At 36.2% G+C, this 20,018-nt stretch overlaps 1 protein-coding gene across 2 annotated transcripts in view; it reads left to right on the forward strand.

Moving 5' to 3' along the window:
- The window catches only part of LSAMP (limbic system associated membrane protein), an 823,632-nt gene extending 803,909 nt beyond the window's left edge, over nucleotides 1–19,723 (forward strand). For both annotated transcript variants that reach the window (XM_072613944.1, XM_072613945.1), the window contains exon 7: nucleotides 10,524–19,723. In XM_072613944.1, the coding sequence (XP_072470045.1) occupies nucleotides 10,524–10,621 (98 nt within the window). In that variant the 3' untranslated portion in view covers nucleotides 10,622–19,723. The remainder of the gene's footprint in view (nucleotides 1–10,523) is intronic.
- Nucleotides 19,724–20,018: the final 295 nt, after the last annotated feature.

Here is a 20,018-nt window from a genome sequence, read left to right on the forward strand (position 1 = left end):
AAAGGATACCTTTGAATTTTCAGGGTACCTTTTGTAGATATTGAAAGAAATATATATGGTTAGATAGAATAAAGCAGAATCTCTTAAAACAAGTTATGTGAGCCCCTAGGCTAAGAGTATTGTGGGGAAATTAATATTCATTCCCAAGGGTAATCATTCCTATCAGTGGCCCAAGACTTGTGGTCTATGTATCTTTAGACAAAGGACAACTGAAAGAATGAATGAAGTATTTATTAAGCATTTTCTATGTGCCAAGCACAGGAAACTGAGGCATATTGTAGACTCTCACCAGGACTGTGATAGCTTATTGAGAAAGGCTGGGAAAAGTCCTAGAGCCAGGGTCATTTAGGTTGAAAAGATTTGATCTCCAAAATAGTAGAAGAAGAGGTAGCATGATATAAGGTACTTTGGAATGGGAATCAAGGGCCTTAGGTTCTGATCTTAGCTCTGCTGGATGAACTTGGGCATGTCCCTTCAGCCATCCTTGAATCTTGGTTTTTATCAATTGCAAAATGGAGGAATTACTGGAATATCTCTAAGGTTCCTGTTGTTTTAATATTTAGTGCTGCCCTGCTCTTGTTATGAATCTCTTCCCTCACTCTATAAATTGGTATAAGATCCGGTCACTTGGGAATTTGGTGAGGTTGGTGTTATATGGTGTATGTAATGTGTTAGACGTCTTCAAGATAAATATGGGCTTATTAAATTAAAGAATGACTTGAATATATATGTGTGTATATAATATGTATAAATACACATGTGTATGTATGTGTATTTATACATTATATATAGGTATAGCTATGCATCTGTGTGTGTATATATATGCATAGGTGTATTTATATATCTGTTTGTGCATGTATACATAGATGTATCTATACATCTACGTGTATATATAGATGTACACCTATGTATGTATATATAGGTATATCTATACATCTGTGTATATATGTGTGTGTGTATATATATTTATATACATAGATGTATCTATACATATATATATGTATACATAGGTATACCTATACATCTGTGTGTATATATATCCACATAGGTGCATCTATACATCTCTGTGTGTAAATATATACATATATATGTGTGTTTGCGTATATATATACACATACACACATAGGTATATCTATATAGGTGTATGGATACATATACATATACATATCTTGTTTGATACTTCAATGGAAGACAGGAATTGGATGGTACCCATCTTGCTGTGAATGTATGTTTAATTTTGTAATAAATTCCCCATATAGCCAGCATTGGCTGCAGGTCAAAAGGAAATTTAATTTAATCCTGTGAAGGTAGCTCAAAGGTGCTGCCGTCAGAATTACCTGAGCAACCTTCAAAGAAGGGTGCATTGATGGATGATAGGCAGCAGGTGGCACCAAAGTCACACTTAGCACTCTTTCTTACTATGGGTTCCAGGAATGCTGCCAATGTAATGGGGTCATTATTAACAGTGAAACCCAAATACAAGAATAGGTAGGAGGAAACAAAAAGGAAAAAAGAAACGCTCGGAGGGCTTGACCAGTTTTCTTGCATTACTCAGCAGTTGTTACCTGGGATACCTTTAAGGGTTTGTCTGGTTTGGTTTTCATTCACTCGACCACCTCTTAAAGGGATAAAGTGTTTATAAAGCTGGCCTTGCTCTGCTTCCTAGGTTAAATGGTCTAGTTAAAAAAATCAGCATGAATCTGGGATCAATGAGAATATTGACTAATAAAAGAAAAGCCAAGGAGCACCAATGGAGTTAGTCATCACACTTAGACATTTAGGAAACAATTAGACAAGATCAACTAAGGATGGAAAGCATCCAGAGATCTTCCTCTCTGCCTCTCCAGCTCTTTGCTCTGTCTTCTTGACCTTTCTTTGTATTTCTAACAGTGAACTCTTAAAAAGTAGGTCGGTGCATTCAGGATAACACAAACTAACACTAGTTAATCTCTTCCTTTTTCTTCCTTTTTGTATTATTGCTAACATGGTGAATTTTCATTTACAGATGTGGTAATAACAAGAAACTAAAATCAGAAGTGAAAAAGAATTATTTTTATATACAGGGACAATTGCAAAGCAGAAGGGTAATACTCATGAACCAAAGAGAGAGAACTTATTTGATATTAAGATGTGCATTCATAAAATATGCCCATTTTTAAGTCCTTTGTTTTATTCTCTCTGGGTGGTATACCCTATCTAAGTATTTTGCCTTACAAAAGTAGGTCCTTGCTTAACCTTAGTCTTATACCAGGAGTGGGAAACCTGCAGCCTCGAGGCCTTATGTGGCCCTCTGGGTTCTCGTCTGACCCTTTAACTAAATTCAAACTTCACAGAACAAATCCCTATTTGCCCTTTACCATAATACAGAAACAAAGGAGTTATGCACATTCAAGGACCTATACAATGTATCTCAGACTATCACTTACAGAGATTTATTAGTGTCATCAGATACTATCCCACTGTTCCCATATTGCCAAGTTTTTTACTGTCCTTTAGCCACAAATTCCCTTTCATAAGCAACAGTCTGATTAACCAAACAGCATGATTGAACAGTTTAACCTAACTAATTAAAAGATTCCTGACTCATTTGTTTACATTCCTTAGACTGTGCCATTTCTCACCAGAATACGGACCCCCATCGAAAGAGCAATGGAATCCCCAGTTTGGCTGGGACATCAGAATTCATCCAGTCCAGACTTTATTTCAATACTTTAAGTGCCAGTGATTTTGTCAGCATAGGTAATCTTTCCACTGACACAGTTCACAACCTCAATTTAGCTTAAAAGATTTTTTCTGAAAGCCTTACCGATTAAGGCCAAAAATATCATGGACCCTAAAAGAACGTTTTTGAACTTAGCTAGGCTGGACCTTAAATAACAAACATAATTCACCATGGGACCCATAATGGAAGATGTCTTAGTTTTACACAGCCAGGAAGAAGTTGTGATATTCTTACATCTCATTCAGGAACCCAGGGTCATTTCCACACCACTAGGAGCCATCTCCTATGTGAACAGAAATCCCTTCTTCTATGCTATACCCACCAAAGGCTCCATTTGGAGATCTTCAGAGACGGAGAACTCACTGTTTTACCAAATTGGCCATTCCATATTTGTACAATTCAAGTTATTAGAATTTTTTCCTTTGTATTAAACTGAAGTCTATCTCTCAACAACTGTAGCCTCTTTTTTCCCGAATTCTTCCCCAGGATGTCAAAATAAGAGGAATCTCTTCTATAATATAATAAAATCTTCTATAATATAAAAGCTATCAGGCTTTTCACAAATTTGAAAGAAAAATATACCATCCATATTTTCTCATGTCTAGGCTAAGCATTTCCCCATTTTCATAAGACATGCTAGTTTGCCTATTTATCATCTTGGCATTTATCTGGAAGTACCTCAGTTTGTCACTGTCCTTCCTAAAATATGGGGTCCAGAAATGAACACAGTGTTCCTTTTTTCCCTGTCATGTCAAATTTGGACTGAAATTTTGAGCTTGCATTCTACAAAATCCCCAATCCTTTTTCACACAAACTAGCAAACCAGTGAGCACTTCTCTCTTCTATCCAATATTTATTCAATCGATTGTTTTGTATCTAAGTATAGGACTTTACATCTAGCCTCACTAAATGTTGTCATCATTTTCATGCCTTTAAGGAGTGACATATAACCCGCTGTGGGTACATTACCTCCTTTTTCCATCAGTGGAGATAAGTGTCACACCTACTAGATATGGCAATCATAGTAAATTCTACCCAACACACTAAGCTGACATCCTTTTAGACATAGATACATTTTAGCTAACATATTTAGTTTCTCTACCAGCTTTGAGTTATTTTGAAATTTAATAAGCATAAGATCTCTTTCTTCAAGCTACTGATAAAAAGCATTGAATAATACATAGGGCAAATAAAGAATGCTTGGGTTCTCTATTGTAGACCTCCTTCTCTCTTGATCAGTTTCAGTCTGTGATTGCTATTTTTGGCATCTGATTGTTCAAACACTTCCAAGTCCACATAATTACACTATTATCTATAGGCTGTATCTTGCTCATCTTGCCCACAAGCATATTATGAGAAATTTTGTCAAATGCCACAAAAGAATCCAAGTATAAGGTTTCTCCACTATTTTTCTGATCTGCCAACTTATGATCTTGTAAAAAAAAAAAAAAGGAGGAGGAGACATGATAGTCAGACATGATCTTTTTTGGTGGACTTAAACTGGACTTTTCTTACTGTCACTACCTTTTTAAATTCTCATAAGCTATACCTTTAGTGATATGTACTGGAGTTTTTATTTTTCAAATATAGACAAGTTAACCAGCCTCTAATGTGAACAAAATTCCTTATTTCTTAAAAAATATCATTAATTTGTCCATCTCTTGACCCATGTCACTTGTCCAACTCTATATGAATTATCTCTACTCATATTGATACTGTCTTATTAAAGACAACTAGGTCATCTCATACCACTATGGGTTTTAATTCCCCATTGACTATTTCTGTTTTCTTCTTTTCAATACAAAGGCAATTCTTTGGAAGAGAGAATAGAGTTGCTTAATCCTGCCTTCTGTCATCCAATATTATTTTCATGTCTTTCTTGAACAGTGATCCTATCCCTTGTTTGAAAATCTTGTGCCTCCAACATAGATTTGGAAAAGCTTTTTTGTTGTTGTTCTAGGTATTCATCATCAGCTCATCATTCTGAGCTTTTCTCTAACTTTATTCTTATAGTATTGTGTCATACTTAATGGTCTCACCTTTCTTTTATCTTTTGTGTATATCTTTTTAAATTCTTCATGCAAAACTATATTCCATTTCAAAAACATTTTAAACACTTGTTATGACCAGTGACTCATAAAATTGACTTATTGGTGTTGATTAGCTATCCTGTATATTGCTCTAATCCTTTATCTTTTCTTTTCAAATATCAGAGGTCCAAAGCCTTGGCCCAGGGATTGTGTGCATCCTAGTGTCTGATTCCTACTCGTGTTTTCAGAGTATCTATTTAGTTCTTGCTTCCCATCAATTAGCAGAAAGAGTACTAGACCAAGAGCCAGAAGGCTGGATTCTAGTGTCAACCAGAACTAAACAAGTAACCATAGGGTGAATCCTTTCACCCAGAACTGAGGAGTCCCTGAATTTGGGAACCTACAATTGACTTAATAGATCATATAATCCCACCATTTAACTTTAGTAAGGGACATTGCCCAGTACTGTTGAGTGATTTAATCTTAAATCTGTGGCAGAGCTCATACTTAAGCAGTATAGCCCATCCCCCTTTCCCTAATGGCCTAGTGCTTATTTGAATATTCTCCTTGCCTTTTCTAATCTCTAAACTGAGGAAGTTAGACTTCATGATCACAGAATTTCAAAATTAAAAGAGATCTCAGGGGCTATTTAGTCCATCCCTAAGTAAAATTTTAATGCACATTAAGTCCTTGTTCCAAAATCACTGATGAAGAAGACCACTGTATCTGAGAAGGCATGCAACCCAAACCGCTTTAGGACAGCTTGAATTAAGAGAAATTATTTTCATTACCCTATGGTTAAATTGATCTCTTTTCCACTTCTATCCACTTTTTTTTCTAGTTCTGCCCCGTAGGTCCAAGCAAAACAAAAATCTAACTCCTTTTCCTGTGACAGCCCAGCAAATACTTGAAGACAAGCTATCATGTCTTCTCTGTCTTCTCCAGGCTTAGCATATCCAGTGCCGTCAACTGTTGCTCCCCTGACATGAAGCTGTTCCTTCACCATCCTAGTTTCCTTCCTCTAAATGCTGTCCTTTGTCTATACGATTGCTCCCAAATTCATCTGCATTTGATATCATTCAGCACAGTATATTAGTGCATTAATTTTATAGTCAAAGGCACAAACTCCAGTTTGAAAAGAAGATTTTGCAAGTTGGGAAATTCTCTTTCAGTTTACTGTTGCATTCTTAAGAATGAATTAATGTAAGACTTTCTACCTCAGTTAGATCTCTTATTCCATGAAAATATTTGCAAAGGATGGTTGTTTTTCCTGAACTATAATGAAGAATCATAAAGTTCACCCCTATTTGTGGATAGACCAACTTATACTTATTAGGTAGAAAAGCAATCCTTCCTTAAACCATTTACCTCTGGAATAGAGTAGAAGTCAAAATACAAATTATGAATGGGCTACTTATTTTTCCCTATTGAAATAGTATATATGCATATATATCATATTATATATGCATATGTATATTGTACAGATATTATGTATATGCCCAAATACATAACCTATATATGTGACACATGTAGATGCAAATGTGTAACTCCGTGACATTTCTCTGTAAACCAAAACAGCATTATATACTATGCATTCAGCTGATTCCTAATAATATTTCAAGAAGAAATGATGACGATGCAAACATACTACATGGTCACTACACGGTCATTAGTAAATAATCATTGTTGTTTAAACATCAGTTATGGAGAGCATGCATATCCTAAACACGTCATTTTATATATAATTTTAAAATTTATATTACATTTTTGGGTTTGCTAAGTGCTTATCTAATAATAGTCCTGTTTGGTAGGCAGTACCTATTTATGGATGTGAGAAAGGAGGCTCTGAGAGTCTACATGACTTCTTTATAATCACACAGATGGTAATTAAGTGTCAGAATTGGCAGTAGAATTCAGGTGTCCTAGCTTTCAGCTGTACTACACTGCTTCTTGGATGTCCCGAGAATTTCACAAGTAGTTCAGACTTTGCATCTTTCCCATTCTGCGTAATTTTTCTGGAGTTCCTTGTCCTCTTTTCTAGGATTGAAGTACATTAACTCTCTGACCAAAAAAGGAATCGAATTAATACACAGTTGGACTTTCCATGCATATTTTCTGCAAGCAATTTGGCAAATGTTTACTGAGACAAGGAAATTAATAATTTAACTTAAAGGCCCTTTCTACTACTTCCTAATGATCAAGAATTAAAATTAAAATCTAAATTAAAGGCATTGGGGCATAGTGAAAATAACCCTTGATCTAGACCTCTATAGCTCCTGTATTCTGCACATGACATTTCTGCACACAAGAAACCATATTCCCCCACCCCCTCCCAAAAAGAGATTCTAACACCCTATTTACTTTCTCCTAAGTATAGGATAAGCATTCATTTTAAAAAAACATTATTAATAATAATTTAATGAAAAAACTATTAGTAACTTATTACTTAGTATTAAACAAAACCAATTAAACATTCACAACTCCTTACAAATTCCTTCCCATTCTCTAAGCATTTAACTTTGTATTTGCACAGTCATACTTTGTAAAATACTGTTTTTCTGATTCTACTTTCTTTACTTCATAGTGTTTCATATAATTCTTTACATGTCTAGATTTTTCATACTTGTCATTTGTAATGATATAGCATTCAATTATATTGATATATCCTAATTTATTTAGCTACCGTTGAACATTTAGGTTGTTACTAGTTCTTTTCCTTCTTTCCTTCAACAGAATATTTTAAAATGAAAATGATGAGCAAGGTACTATACAAAGTTCTGAGGATACAAAGACAACATGAAAAATAATACATACTCTCAAAGAATTACATTCCATTGGAACTTGAAATTATAAATAATATTGTTATTTGTATTTTTAAACATGTATCTTTTTTTCTTTATAAGAATCATCAGGGTATATTCTCACTAGTGGGATTATTTGGTCAAAGGATTTAATTATTCTTGTGAAGGCCAATTTGCCTTCACAAAGAATCTAACAATGTATAAGTCTATCAGCAATGTTTGGGCATATTTCCTTTCAAAAATATTTATAATGACTATATGCTATATAGAAATATAGAGTTCTATCTGTAGATTTCATACTTACCTAAGGGAAACATGCAGAGTTCTTGGAGAGACTGGAAGTCTGAAAAAGAGTTATAATTACCAACTTTTTTCCCTTTCACCATTTTGTCCATATTCCCCACACTGGCATGTCCCCTCTAAATTCCAGCTCCATTATTTTACATCCAAGGCAAATAGTGAAGTCAAAGCAGAACTTCCTACAATAATTTCTTTGGAGATAATGTGATACAATAGAAAAGGAACCAGATTTAGAAGTCCTGCGTTCAAATGTTGTCTCTTCCACTTATTGCCTATGTGACCTTGGATAAGTCATTTAACATCTTTGTGATTCAGTTTCCTCATCTGTTAAATGAAGAAGCCAGACAAGATGATCTACAATACCTCCTCTGGTTCTAAATCTGATGATCCTGTATCAATAAAATATATGTATATGTAATAATGAAGAAAGCCCTGAAGAGAGACAAGAAATCTAATCTTGCCTCTAACCTTTATGACTATAGGCAAATAATTTCTTTCAGACTAATGTCCCTGACCTGCAAAAAGAAAGAGGAGGAACAGATGATCGCAAAGATCTATTATTCGATTGAACACTACAAATGGAAGGTATCTTCAAGATATCTTCTTCAATCCACTCATTGTACATAAAAAATTAGACCCAGAGGATTAAAGTGTTCTACCAAGGGTCACCAGTTTAGTTACATATGGAGGGCATGTTAAAACTCCAGTCTCATTTCTTCTGTTCACTCTATAAAATTTCATAATGCAGCATTCTAACAAAGTAGATATATAGATATATTCATAAATATTTGAAACGAACTCTTACCATGGGAAATTTATAATTGGGATAACCCATTTGGGGTAATAGAGTATTGACAGTACAGTTGAAGATTCCATCTTAAATTTCCATAGATGCTTTATTAATATACTGGTCTACTTCACTTTTTGAAATAGATATTTTCCTGAAAACTGATGTACAAGCAACCTTTGTCATAAAACCCATTATTTTAGTATGAAATTTTAGTGCTTCAGCACAAGAGTTTGCTATGTAAAGAAGTGGAATGCAACTGTTAATCCTTTTCTAAAAGGATGATCTTAGATCTAGCTTGAAGAGAGAGACACTTGGGTTTTCTCACTTTCTTATTCACCACATGAAATAATGACAAAGAGGTATCCTTTAACATTATTTTTATATCCTTTTTCATTTTTAGAGCACTTATGTTTGCCAACCTCTGTAGTGTGCGTACACACTCATTTGCTTCCATCTACGTGTTGAGTGCCCTTACATTTTACATGCAAGCACTCAGAACCTCAGAAACAACAGTTGACTTATACACTCCTTCTCTCTCAAGTCTCCCATCCATTCAGGGACCCACATCCCAAGGGATATCACTTTCTGATTTGAGGACCCATTTTTAAGTACACAAGTACCCTAGGTTCTAAAGCAAATCCACACCTAAATGGTGGGCAATAAGAAAATCTCTAGATTTAAGCTGGCCATTAAAGCAATCTAAGAGTATCACATAATAGCAGAACATGAGAGAAAGGTTTTTAAGTTTACACTTAATATAACTTCAGTATTTTTCTTCCAGTCATACTCTTCTCCCCTTTCAACAATATGTTTCATGTCCTAGCCATAATAATACCTTCTAAAAATTTCTCAATAATTCAAGCCAACATAATTAGTGTACAAAATAGAATATAATAGCATAGGTAGAATATAATACAATCTGCCTTCTTGCACCTTTTTGATTATCAGGAAAATATCATATCCATTGCCAAATTCTTTGACACCATTACCTTCTCTATACTTCTTCAAGGAGACAGAAGATTGAGAGGAGAGGACAGGGGAAGAGATAAACAGACAAAGATACATGAGAAAGAGATACAAAAAGAGAGACATACACACAGAGGTAACATAATGGCAAGGACACTGAAAAGGGAATTGAGATCTAGGTAGCTAAGCTCAGAACTCTATAACAACATTCACGATGTTTTACTTCATTGAATCTCATTTTCCTCATCTGTAAAATGAGCCATTTGGACTAGATTGAGCTGTAATTCTTCTTCCTCCTCTAACATACTTTGTTTCTTTGCCTTCCTTTTTACTCTTCTGGTATGCTACCATTTGAATATAAATGTCCCTTTGAAATAATTCTCCCTCCTCATTAACAAATAAATAATTACTGTTCCTCCCTTGGGAAACAAGGGATTCACTGATTGGTTCCATGTTTTATTGATTGAAATGCTGTGATGAATTGGCCCCAGAGGAACTCCTGTCTGGCTGCTGGCGGACACTCGTCATTGTACAGAATTATAATGAGGACTGGCATCTAAAGTCCTGTAGCAAACAGGATGTTCAGACAGGGTGATACTGTACCATGTGGAACTTGAAGTGACCACCAACTTAGGTCCTTATCTAGGGTTAGCAGGATTCAAAAGGTACAGCATGAACCTCAGCGGGTCACGAGTGCCTTGACATCCAGATTGTTATGGGGGAATTACAACTATTCTTTGCCCCTTGGTTTCTATTGAATGCACTAGTGACATAAAAGGACACTAGCCATTAGGCATCAATGCCTCATATGGCTGCTGAGTCTAATGCTTAAATGTATTTGAAAGGTAGGTTTAATAAAAGGAAATCTCTACTGGTTCTAATATTGTCTTTTTTTTCTTTTTCTTGCCCTGCAGGACCTGGGTCAGTGAGAGGAATAAATGGATCAATCAGCCTGGCCGTACCACTGTGGTTGCTGGCAGCATCCCTGTTCTGCCTACTCAGCAAATGTTAATAGAATAAAAATTTACAAACAAAAAAACAACACACAAAAAATGTGTCAAACAGGAGACAGAGAGAGAGAAAGAGAGAGAGAGCAAGGGGGGAGGACTGTTTCTTTTACAACTTTGTGTGTTCAGAAGTGAAGGGAAAAAATATGACAACAAAGTAACTATAACATTTTCAAAAGTCAAACTCATTAAGTAAAAGTTTGAAAACAACTTGGTGGAAAAAAATGCCACTGTGCATGTATGTGTGTTTGTGTGTGTGCGTGTGTGCGTGTGTGTATGAACAATTGGTTGCTGTGTAAAGAGGACATTCAGGTGTTCTTTAGATATGAAAGAGAGAAAAGAAAGAAAGAAAAGGAAAAGGAAAGAAAAAGAAACGGAATGCTAGGTAATTGTTTTCTCGCTTTTTTCTTCCTTCATCCTTTTTCATCTGTGAAAAGTCAAGTCTTACCTTTGGTGTTTATATAATCTTTTTTTTTTTTCCAGTTGGTCATTTTGAACCGACTCAGCCAATTCAGACTATCGAAATAATCCATGCTGGTGTCTTGTGAATAGCCTCTCATTGGCATGCCCTACCCTCTCTCTTAACTTTATTTTCTTTTCCTAAACCATCCATTCTCCCTCTCCCCTATTCTATAATTCTTAGTACTATCCCCTTTATCTTCCTTATTTTCCTTTTCCTTCCCTGCTGCCACCACCTTGAGCTCAAGTCATGCCGCTGATGCTAGGAAATGACATTTTTAATTTTAATTTTCTTCACTATGTGTGTGAGCGTGTTCAGGTCTCTCTCTCATGTGGATGTATATGTGTGTGCGCGTGTCTCTCTCTCTAAAGCATGCCAAGGGAATGGTCCATATGTACATAGACTCATCGTGCTGTGGATAATTGTCCTGCATTGTAATTGTGAAATGCGGTTTTGACATGTTGCTCAGAAAGATGGTGGAGAAGGTGGTAGATCCTTGTGTCTGACCCTCCAGTGGCAGCCTGACTGGAGACTGCCTTGAATTTCACTCATTAAGATAACATGGAAGAGCCCACCTCGCAACACCTTTCTCCACTCCACTCCTCCACCCCCATCCCAGATCTAACCAAAAGGCATTAGATTAGTGGCTGTCACATGACATCAGTGTGTATTCAAACAGGAAGAGAAGCTGGGTTCCCTCCAGGAGCAGGCCTCTAAGCTTCCTTTTATGCCCATCATCAGAACCCAGAATATCACTGTTACTGAAAGTGCCTACTACTGATGGGGTGAAGGATAGGGAAGGGTTATTCAGTAACACAGGCTGAGCTACCTAGGAGGGGAAGAATTCTGACTTAGCTCTTGCTTCATAGGTCTGAAAAAATCCAAACATTTAGTGACATTTTGCTGGATGTGCCCTGTCCTCCCTCTGTAGTGGGTATGGTATATACAGAATATATGGAGAAGCAGGGAAGTCACCAAGTGCTAATTCATAACTGTAAAAATGTGAGCCCTGTGATCACCTGAACTTCCCTCCTTTTGCCCGTCCCTATTGGTCAAATAACATTAGGATCCCTCCCCCAGCCACTCCTGACCAATTCCCTTGGATTAAACATGTGGATAATGATTGTTTCATAATCTGGATCAAATAAAGTGTGATCAAGTGGAGCAGGAATCTTTGGCAGCTGCAAAGTAATCAAGGAACTTGTAAATACTGAAGCCCCATGACCCATATTCCAAACACATAGGTTAGAGCCCTTGTATGGAACGATTGCACAGAAAGAAAGATAAACAATAATTTCCTTTTACATGCTCCACAAAGTCTTTATCTGGTGACTGGCTTAATTTAATACAAAGATACAAAGAATTCAATTGCCTAATTTCTCTTCAATTCTTTTGGTGCTTTTGGCAACTCCATCAATTCATAGTAGCCTGAAAATTACTTTTTCACTGGGCTTCATGACATTGAAGTTCCCAGTGATCTAGCCTGCTAGCTTGTGTTTTCTTTGAGGGATGCTGTGGGGCATAGTCTTCCTCAAAGTCTAAAGATTTAATCTCATGTTTCCCATGGAAGACTGAAGGAAGACAGATTGGGAAATGTACCCTTGGCATAGAAGACAAATAGAAATTTGAACTATTTTCCTTTTCAAAAAAAAAGAGGTTGGGAGATCTGAATTAGACCTTGGAGCAGATATGACAGTAATCCAATAAAGTTATAATAATTAGTAAAGAAGCAAGACAATTTTTTTGACAGTAATATCTGTAGAAAGCAAACCAGTAATGTATTGAAAAAGCTTGAAATTGACTGAGTTCCTGAATAGTTCAGGAGAACAGACTGGTGTCCTTTAAATCTATTTTGATTGGATTAGAGTAGGACCAAATATATTATCTCCACTAGCAATTACAGGGGGGAAACTTTTTTTTAAAAAGAACTTTTCATCCTTTTTGCTTGAAGGAAGTCTACTATAATCCACAATACACTGGAGAGAAAATCCATGCTAGAAATTTCTCCTCTTATTAGATTTTATACATGGAAACTTTTTTTAAAAAAAGGCATTTCTTCTGGTAGATGCAAAGAAATTTCTTTGAATTATAGCAGCTTGTTTTACAGTGTCTGTGCAGGCAAGCAATCATCACCATGATGAGCCCTTCATTAGCTGCCCCTCCTAAGTATTTCTTTTGGAGATAGCAGTTTGGTCAGAAAAAGAGAGACAACTAACTAGATGGCTCATCCCTTACACCCCGAGCATTAGTGTTTGTTTAAGAGTCAACATTTTTCCGTATTTTAAAATCAAGAAGCTGAGAAAGTAACAGATTAATTCCTTGAGGATGAACCAGAAATCAACAAGTCCTCACTTATGGGCAACTAGACTGAATTTCTCAACAAGAAGCTGTCACCCATAATTTACCTAGTGTTAGATCATGATGGTGAACAATGGTGGCGAGGAAGGATCATGCAACTTGTTTCTTTTTACAGAAGAAAACAAAACAAAACAAAAAAAAACTTGGCTGCTAACTTCCTTCAGGGAATCATTATTCACTGTGCTGAACTTTAGCCATTCATGGTTAGGATTGTTTAGAAATTTAGACTGGCAAACAGTGAATTGGCTTTGCTCTAGGTCCTCATAGTCCTGGAGAATTTTTGGTCAATCTAACTGAGGTGATATGACGTGATGCTACGTAGTTCACAATACAATACAATATAATGCACTGCACTATAAAGTAATATGATACATTAGAGTGTAAGACAACAAACCTTTTTTCTTTTTCATTTGGGTGAATTGCTAGCTTAAATTTTCAATTTTAGGTGCTGTTTCACTAGCCTTTTTCTGGGATCTGCACACTTTATTCCCTCAGCTCTGAAACACAGAACAGGAAACGGGGTACCAAATAGCCATCAATACAAATGCTCTACCCCGTTTCCTTTCACCTTGTGTCAATATACTTTAAAAAATCTTACACTTTCATCACAGACAAAAAAGGAGTAGTCATGAGGCAGAAAGAGAACATGACAGAGACAAGAGGTGGTAGGTACTTGCTAATGTGATCAAGATAGAAGATAATTAATCAAATGATTGACCTAATCTGAGAAGAAACCTAGTTTAACCAAAATCCCAGTTCCTGGTTAGCATCAATCTGATGATAAATCAAAATTTTTGTTTTGTCCTTTCTACAAAGCGAGTCAAGATTAGGTTAGAAAAACTCTTGCCTAGATGTTTAAAATCTTTGAAGAAAGAAGTCTTAATATGTTCATCATAAATCACTCATAATTGACACCCCCAATAGAGAGAAAAAACTGAAATGTTGTCTGTTCCCTCAAAGATGAATACCCCTCACCCTATCCCTGTCCAAGAGAATAGTCGTAGTCAGTAATCCACTTAGACATAAATTGGAATTGCCATTAGTAATAGATTATGATAGCATGCCTCCAAATAGAGTGACACACACATATTCTCAGTGCCTGATACAGATTGTAGTGACAAATTTCTGTTTCCTGCAAGGATCTGCTCTCAGATTCTCTTTCTGATTTTGATTTTTTCTTTTTCGCATATGAAGTATAAACTAGAAGAGTTTCATTCTCTTCTCTTCTTCCCCCCTCCCCAACAAGATCTTTTCTTGCTCTTTTGTTGCTTGAACATAGAAAGAAGCAGAGTAGACATTTGATAGAAGTGTTGAGCCTGGAGAAGAGAATTTGAGGATTTGTCAGCAAAGTAGAGGAGTCAAGAAATAGGCACTTAGGAAAAAAGGAATCTTAGCAAGGGACCACTTACTATTTGGCTCATCTCTTGGTTGTCTGTCACTTGAGGAATTAAGTCCATTAACAAATGAAGCATGAAACGCTACATGGGAAAGAACCAGCTGGATGGAAATAATTTGCTGAAGGGAGTGAAATTCGTCAATTAATCTGACTGACTAATGTACTTAATGTTAGGAAAAGTGCCCTTTGTATACAAAGTGAAACTCAACCATCCATAAAACTTGAGTCTTCACTCCCCAAAGATATGTCCTTTAGCTTCTATTTGACAAAAACAGTAGTGATCTTGGCCTAGGTTCCTTCCCAAAGAATGAGAGTAATCTGAGGTCTTGTAGCTTCAGATAGCATTACCATTTCCTCCCTCCTGGTGGCTTGCATTGCTGTTTTTCTCTTAGATCATTGTGATCATTCCTTGTTATAATTAAGGCATGTGTCTATCCAGAAAGAGCTTTAAAAATTCCAAGGATACAAGGTGAGATTTCCTAAGTTATAACCAAAATCATGAGTTCATGGTCTCATTATCATCTTCCAAGTCAGGCAATCTTTTTTCCTTGGCATAGACTTCTTTACAAAGACAGAGAACTATGGATATTTAAAGACACTTTGTTCATATTTTTTTTCCTATTGCTGTTTTCCTTTTGCCTTTTGTGGTTTTTTTGGAGGCTGAAAACTAGAACCAGTGTCTCTTCCATAATTTGGCTACCCTTTGCACAAATAAACTGGATTCATTATATAGAATTGCTCTTGGCATTGGAGCTACACCCATTTGCTTGTTAATTAATTACTCCAGAGGTAGGGATTGCAGTTCCAGGCTTCTTTCTAGTGGCCAGTCTATTAAAAATTCTTGCATTTGGATAACTTTTCCCATGACCTAATTCTTCTCTTCAACTCCCATGGCTTTTTAGCTTGGATTTGATGTTGATTCCCAGTGGGCCACCAGTTTCAGAAGCATGTAGATATTACCAGGTGTTAAAATACCCACTTGTGACATTATAGGATTATAGTCTTAGGCTAGGCTGATGTAAATCAATTTCCTTATACATATTTCCATAGCAACCCAAATTCAGCTTAATGTGTCCTCTTATTGTCTTAGAGATTTTAAATTATTTTCAAAAGATCAAGGACATAAGGATATAATTTCCTCAGTTGCAAATTTTATATCATGGTATTATAATGTCAATGTGTACAAAATGAAGTTTGTAGTTCTTTCTAGGTTACAGGTACAGATGCAACCTAAACTCCAATTCGTGTACAGATTGGGCATGCGAATGCTAGAAATTGACGATTAAGGATGAATTTGTTTTACCCAGTAAAATACAGAAATTCTTTCTTGGAAAGTCAACCAGTGTTAACATTTACATTAACAGAAATGTTTATGTATGTAGTAGAAAAATTGTTTTAAACTCTTGATTTCCTTCTTCTACATTTACATACGGTATGCTGATTAATAAATTAGTCCCCAATCATGTGTAAATCAAAGTAAATCACTAGTTTATGTACATAAAATAAACTATACAAACTTCATTTTTTTCTGTCACACACAGGCCCAGGTAAACCTGTTAAGTCTACAAGATACACCAGTGCTAAACAGGACCAAACCATTTGAAGTGGCCAGAGGGAAAGCATAGGAAAGAATAAGTCTCTCAAAGGATTAAATTTCCCCAACAGGAGAAAGTTTTGCTTTATTCATGCAGTGCTTAATCCCATTGATTTTTTTTCAGAGGCCAACTAGATACAGTACAACCATCATAATGCTTAACTTCCAAGTGCAGGGGTCACCCTCATGAGGAAGGACAGTGTGATGGAAAGAGCGTTGGCCCAGGCTTTGCACTAACTCTTATGACCTCAGCCATGCCACCTTCTCTCTCTGTGCCTCAGTTGTCTCATCTGTAAAATGAGTAAGTTAAACTAGGCGATTCTACGTACTCTTCTAGATCTAATGTTCTCTGAGCTAGGAATGACAAAAGCTTTCAGCTATTTCCATCACAACACCAGATAATATCATTGCCTTTCTGGCTTCCCTTGGAAAGGAGGAAAGATTGAGGAAGAGTCTTAGTTGTCCCTTCTGTGTTTCTGCTGTACCTGTTTCCAAATTTCCCATTCTTATTGACCTCTTGCTTCAGTATCCTAGACATTTTGGTTAAATGGACTCTTGGAAAGATCTTAAAACTTGACAAGTAAAAAAGTTGCTTCTGTTACCATCCATTTGCTCAACAAACCCTAGGAATTATTCCAATGGGGGGGTGGGGAAGAGATTGCAATTCTGTCAACTTTCCAAGAAATCATGGAGAGAAGTGTTGATCCTCCACGTAAAAGATCTATCTTCTGATTGCCGTAGAAGAAATGAAATAGAATCCTTGGAAAAGGTCTTATTCTTTAATCTTGGGAACTAGTAATTTTCAATTGACTTAGTAGACTGTTCCCACCATTCTGTCTCAAATTCCATTTCTGAATCCTTGTCCTAGAACCTAGATACTCTCTTTCATATTGCCTTTGCCCTCATCCTGGGATTGCACAAAGTGCCTGATTTCTTTGATGAAACAGATATAAATATTGACAGCAAACTAGATAATTGGCACACAAAAAGCACATCAAAGACAAGACTTGAAAAATAGGTCAGACCTATTTTTAAGAATACTGTATAAAAAGAACTGTCAAATCTGTATGATGCCCCAGAGTTATCCTGGTCCTACTAGTAATTGTCAGTGTGATCTTGGGCAAATTATTTCACTTCTGTGGGTTTCAATTTCCCTATCTGCAAAATGAGGTAGTTAGATTAAATAATCTTGAAGGTTATCATAGTTGTGATTACAGAACTATAAACTGGGTGCTCATGGTGTATAGCACTGTGTTTGCCTTTTTGTTTTAGATAATATGATTTCCTTTTTCATCAGGATCTTCCCATATCCTTTAAAAGTATTGACAGATTTCCCCCAAAATGATAGTGTCTAGGGCTAAAACTCCTAACCAGAATTTTCTTATGGATTATGATCTGGTCATATCTGACCATATCATTTGACTGTATGCTGGGGATGTCACCTGTCTGGAGTATTTAACTAAAGGCACTGAAATGCTTTGGCTATTGCAATTTTTTTTAAATGTATCAATTCTAGCTGTTACACTGTTTTATTAACCTAGCATAAAAGGAAAAAAAACCTCATCTTCTTCGCACCCATGGAATACAAGTCCTCAAATTAAAAAAGTAAACAGCAAGTGTTTTTAATCTGAGGAAGTTCAAGTTTCCCATTAAAGATTTAGGAAATGTCTGATCCCAAAAAAATTGAGTAAATATCTTATCAGAGATGATAGTTAACAGCTGCTGGCACAAACAGGCACAGGTGATCCTGTATTATTAAAAAGAGAGAGAGAGAACATTCATTAAAATACTCTTGTCCAACACTTTGCCCTGTATGACTCAAGCTTCCTCCAGCCTGTTCCAAGATATTAGGGACTCCAAGCCCTAAAAAACAACCAAGTGACAGGAAAAAAATATCCTTTTGGCCCACACTTCTAAACTATTTTGAGAAGTGTCTAGCAAGACTGCACAGATAGTATTTCAAGGCTTCAGGCAAAGGATTAGGATGTCAAGAAAAATCATTGAGGAGGCTCTAGAGTTGATGGTAGTGACAATGGAACTTTGATATATCTTTGGGGGAGCTAGGAATGGCCAAAATCAGATATGAAAAGTCAAGGGTTTTGGTTTTAAATAGGATATTATAGAAAGTGCAAAGTGAGGATGGGTATCTAGGTGTAGAGAGAAAGGTTTCTTAGTATCTTGGTAAAATCAGATATCGCATTCAATTCCCTGCCTGTGTCCTTTAGGGAGCTGAACATAATGTTACAATAATGACCCAAGGGTAAATGACCCACAGCATCTCAAGAGACCAAGCTTAGCCTTCTCCTAGCTTGTTTTCCTATGCATTGCCAGAAATAGCCAATGGAATCTTAGTCACCTATATGCTGAATAGTGGCCTGTATCTATATCTTTCTCTATGTCAATATCACTTTGTATAGATATGGATAAGCCAAATCCTTAGAACACTTATAAAGTTATTTTGTAAATGAGAGAACTATCAGTCCAACTGGGGATACTTTCCTTCTCTGTGATTATTTCAGATGTTCTTCCCATTCTGGCCCTTTCTCTATCTTCAACCTTTATCCATCTACAGACAGACACAAGCAGAAATGTTCTAATCTGCATCTAGAAAATGAAGAAAGTACTTCTAACTACTAGCTTCATAGTTCAGACCACCCAATACCAGTTCTCTAGGGCCATTCCTGATTCCACCACCAATGAGTCTTTACCCTTCACCAGAGAATGTAAAAGGCTGAGTCTGGTGAATTGTTGCCAAGTTTCATTCCCTAAGTGTTTACTGGGGGGTTCCAACAGGGAGGAGATGAAGTGGAGAACGGAGTGCCCAAATAAAGCCTCCTCTTCTCCCCCTCCCCCTTCCCATTGCTCTATGGAAGGGTTTACAAATCCTGCTATTGGTTAGAATTCTTATTAACAGTGTTATATACATATAAATATATATATATAAATATATTCCTTTTTTTCAACCCTGTAGCCATGAACTGAACTTCCCTTGACAATACAAACACATGATCATTTTTTGGTTTGGGACTTTTATTGTTTGAAGTTTCTTCCTTTTTTTAAAAAAAAAAAATTAATTTGGTGGGTTTTTTTCTCCCATATACTAGCTCTATGGAGAAAAACAAAAGCGCAATGTGTGTAAAAAATTAAAATTAAAACAAGCTTTTTTCTTTTTCTTTTTCAATGTATTTAAATTCTGTTTCTCTCTTCTGTTACTTTACACGTATGAATGCTCTGCTCTTCTGTGATCTTAAAACAAAATGAAATAAACGTGAAAAGGAGATGTGTCTTCATTGCTCTAAGTTGGTCTTATTGTGATCTACTGGGTTATTTCTGGGTAAATCTGATGCCTTACCTGAGAAGCCAAGCCAATGGTAAAACAGAATTGCTGTGGACAAAACATATGACCCAGGCTTAGCTGTCTATGCTTCGGATATTTGCTGAAGAGTCAATTTGTTGATTTTCTCACAGATGGAGGGAGAATATAGAAAACAGGTACTCTAGTCTGCTAAGTAATGTGTCAAAATGGTTGTGAACAAATTTTCACTATCTTCAGTAAGACAGGGGCCACGGAAAATGGAAACAAATTTCCACACG

Source organism: Notamacropus eugenii, chromosome 5 (genome assembly GCF_028372415.1).
Source record: "Notamacropus eugenii isolate mMacEug1 chromosome 5, mMacEug1.pri_v2, whole genome shotgun sequence".
Taxonomy (NCBI): domain Eukaryota; kingdom Metazoa; phylum Chordata; class Mammalia; order Diprotodontia; family Macropodidae; genus Notamacropus; species Notamacropus eugenii.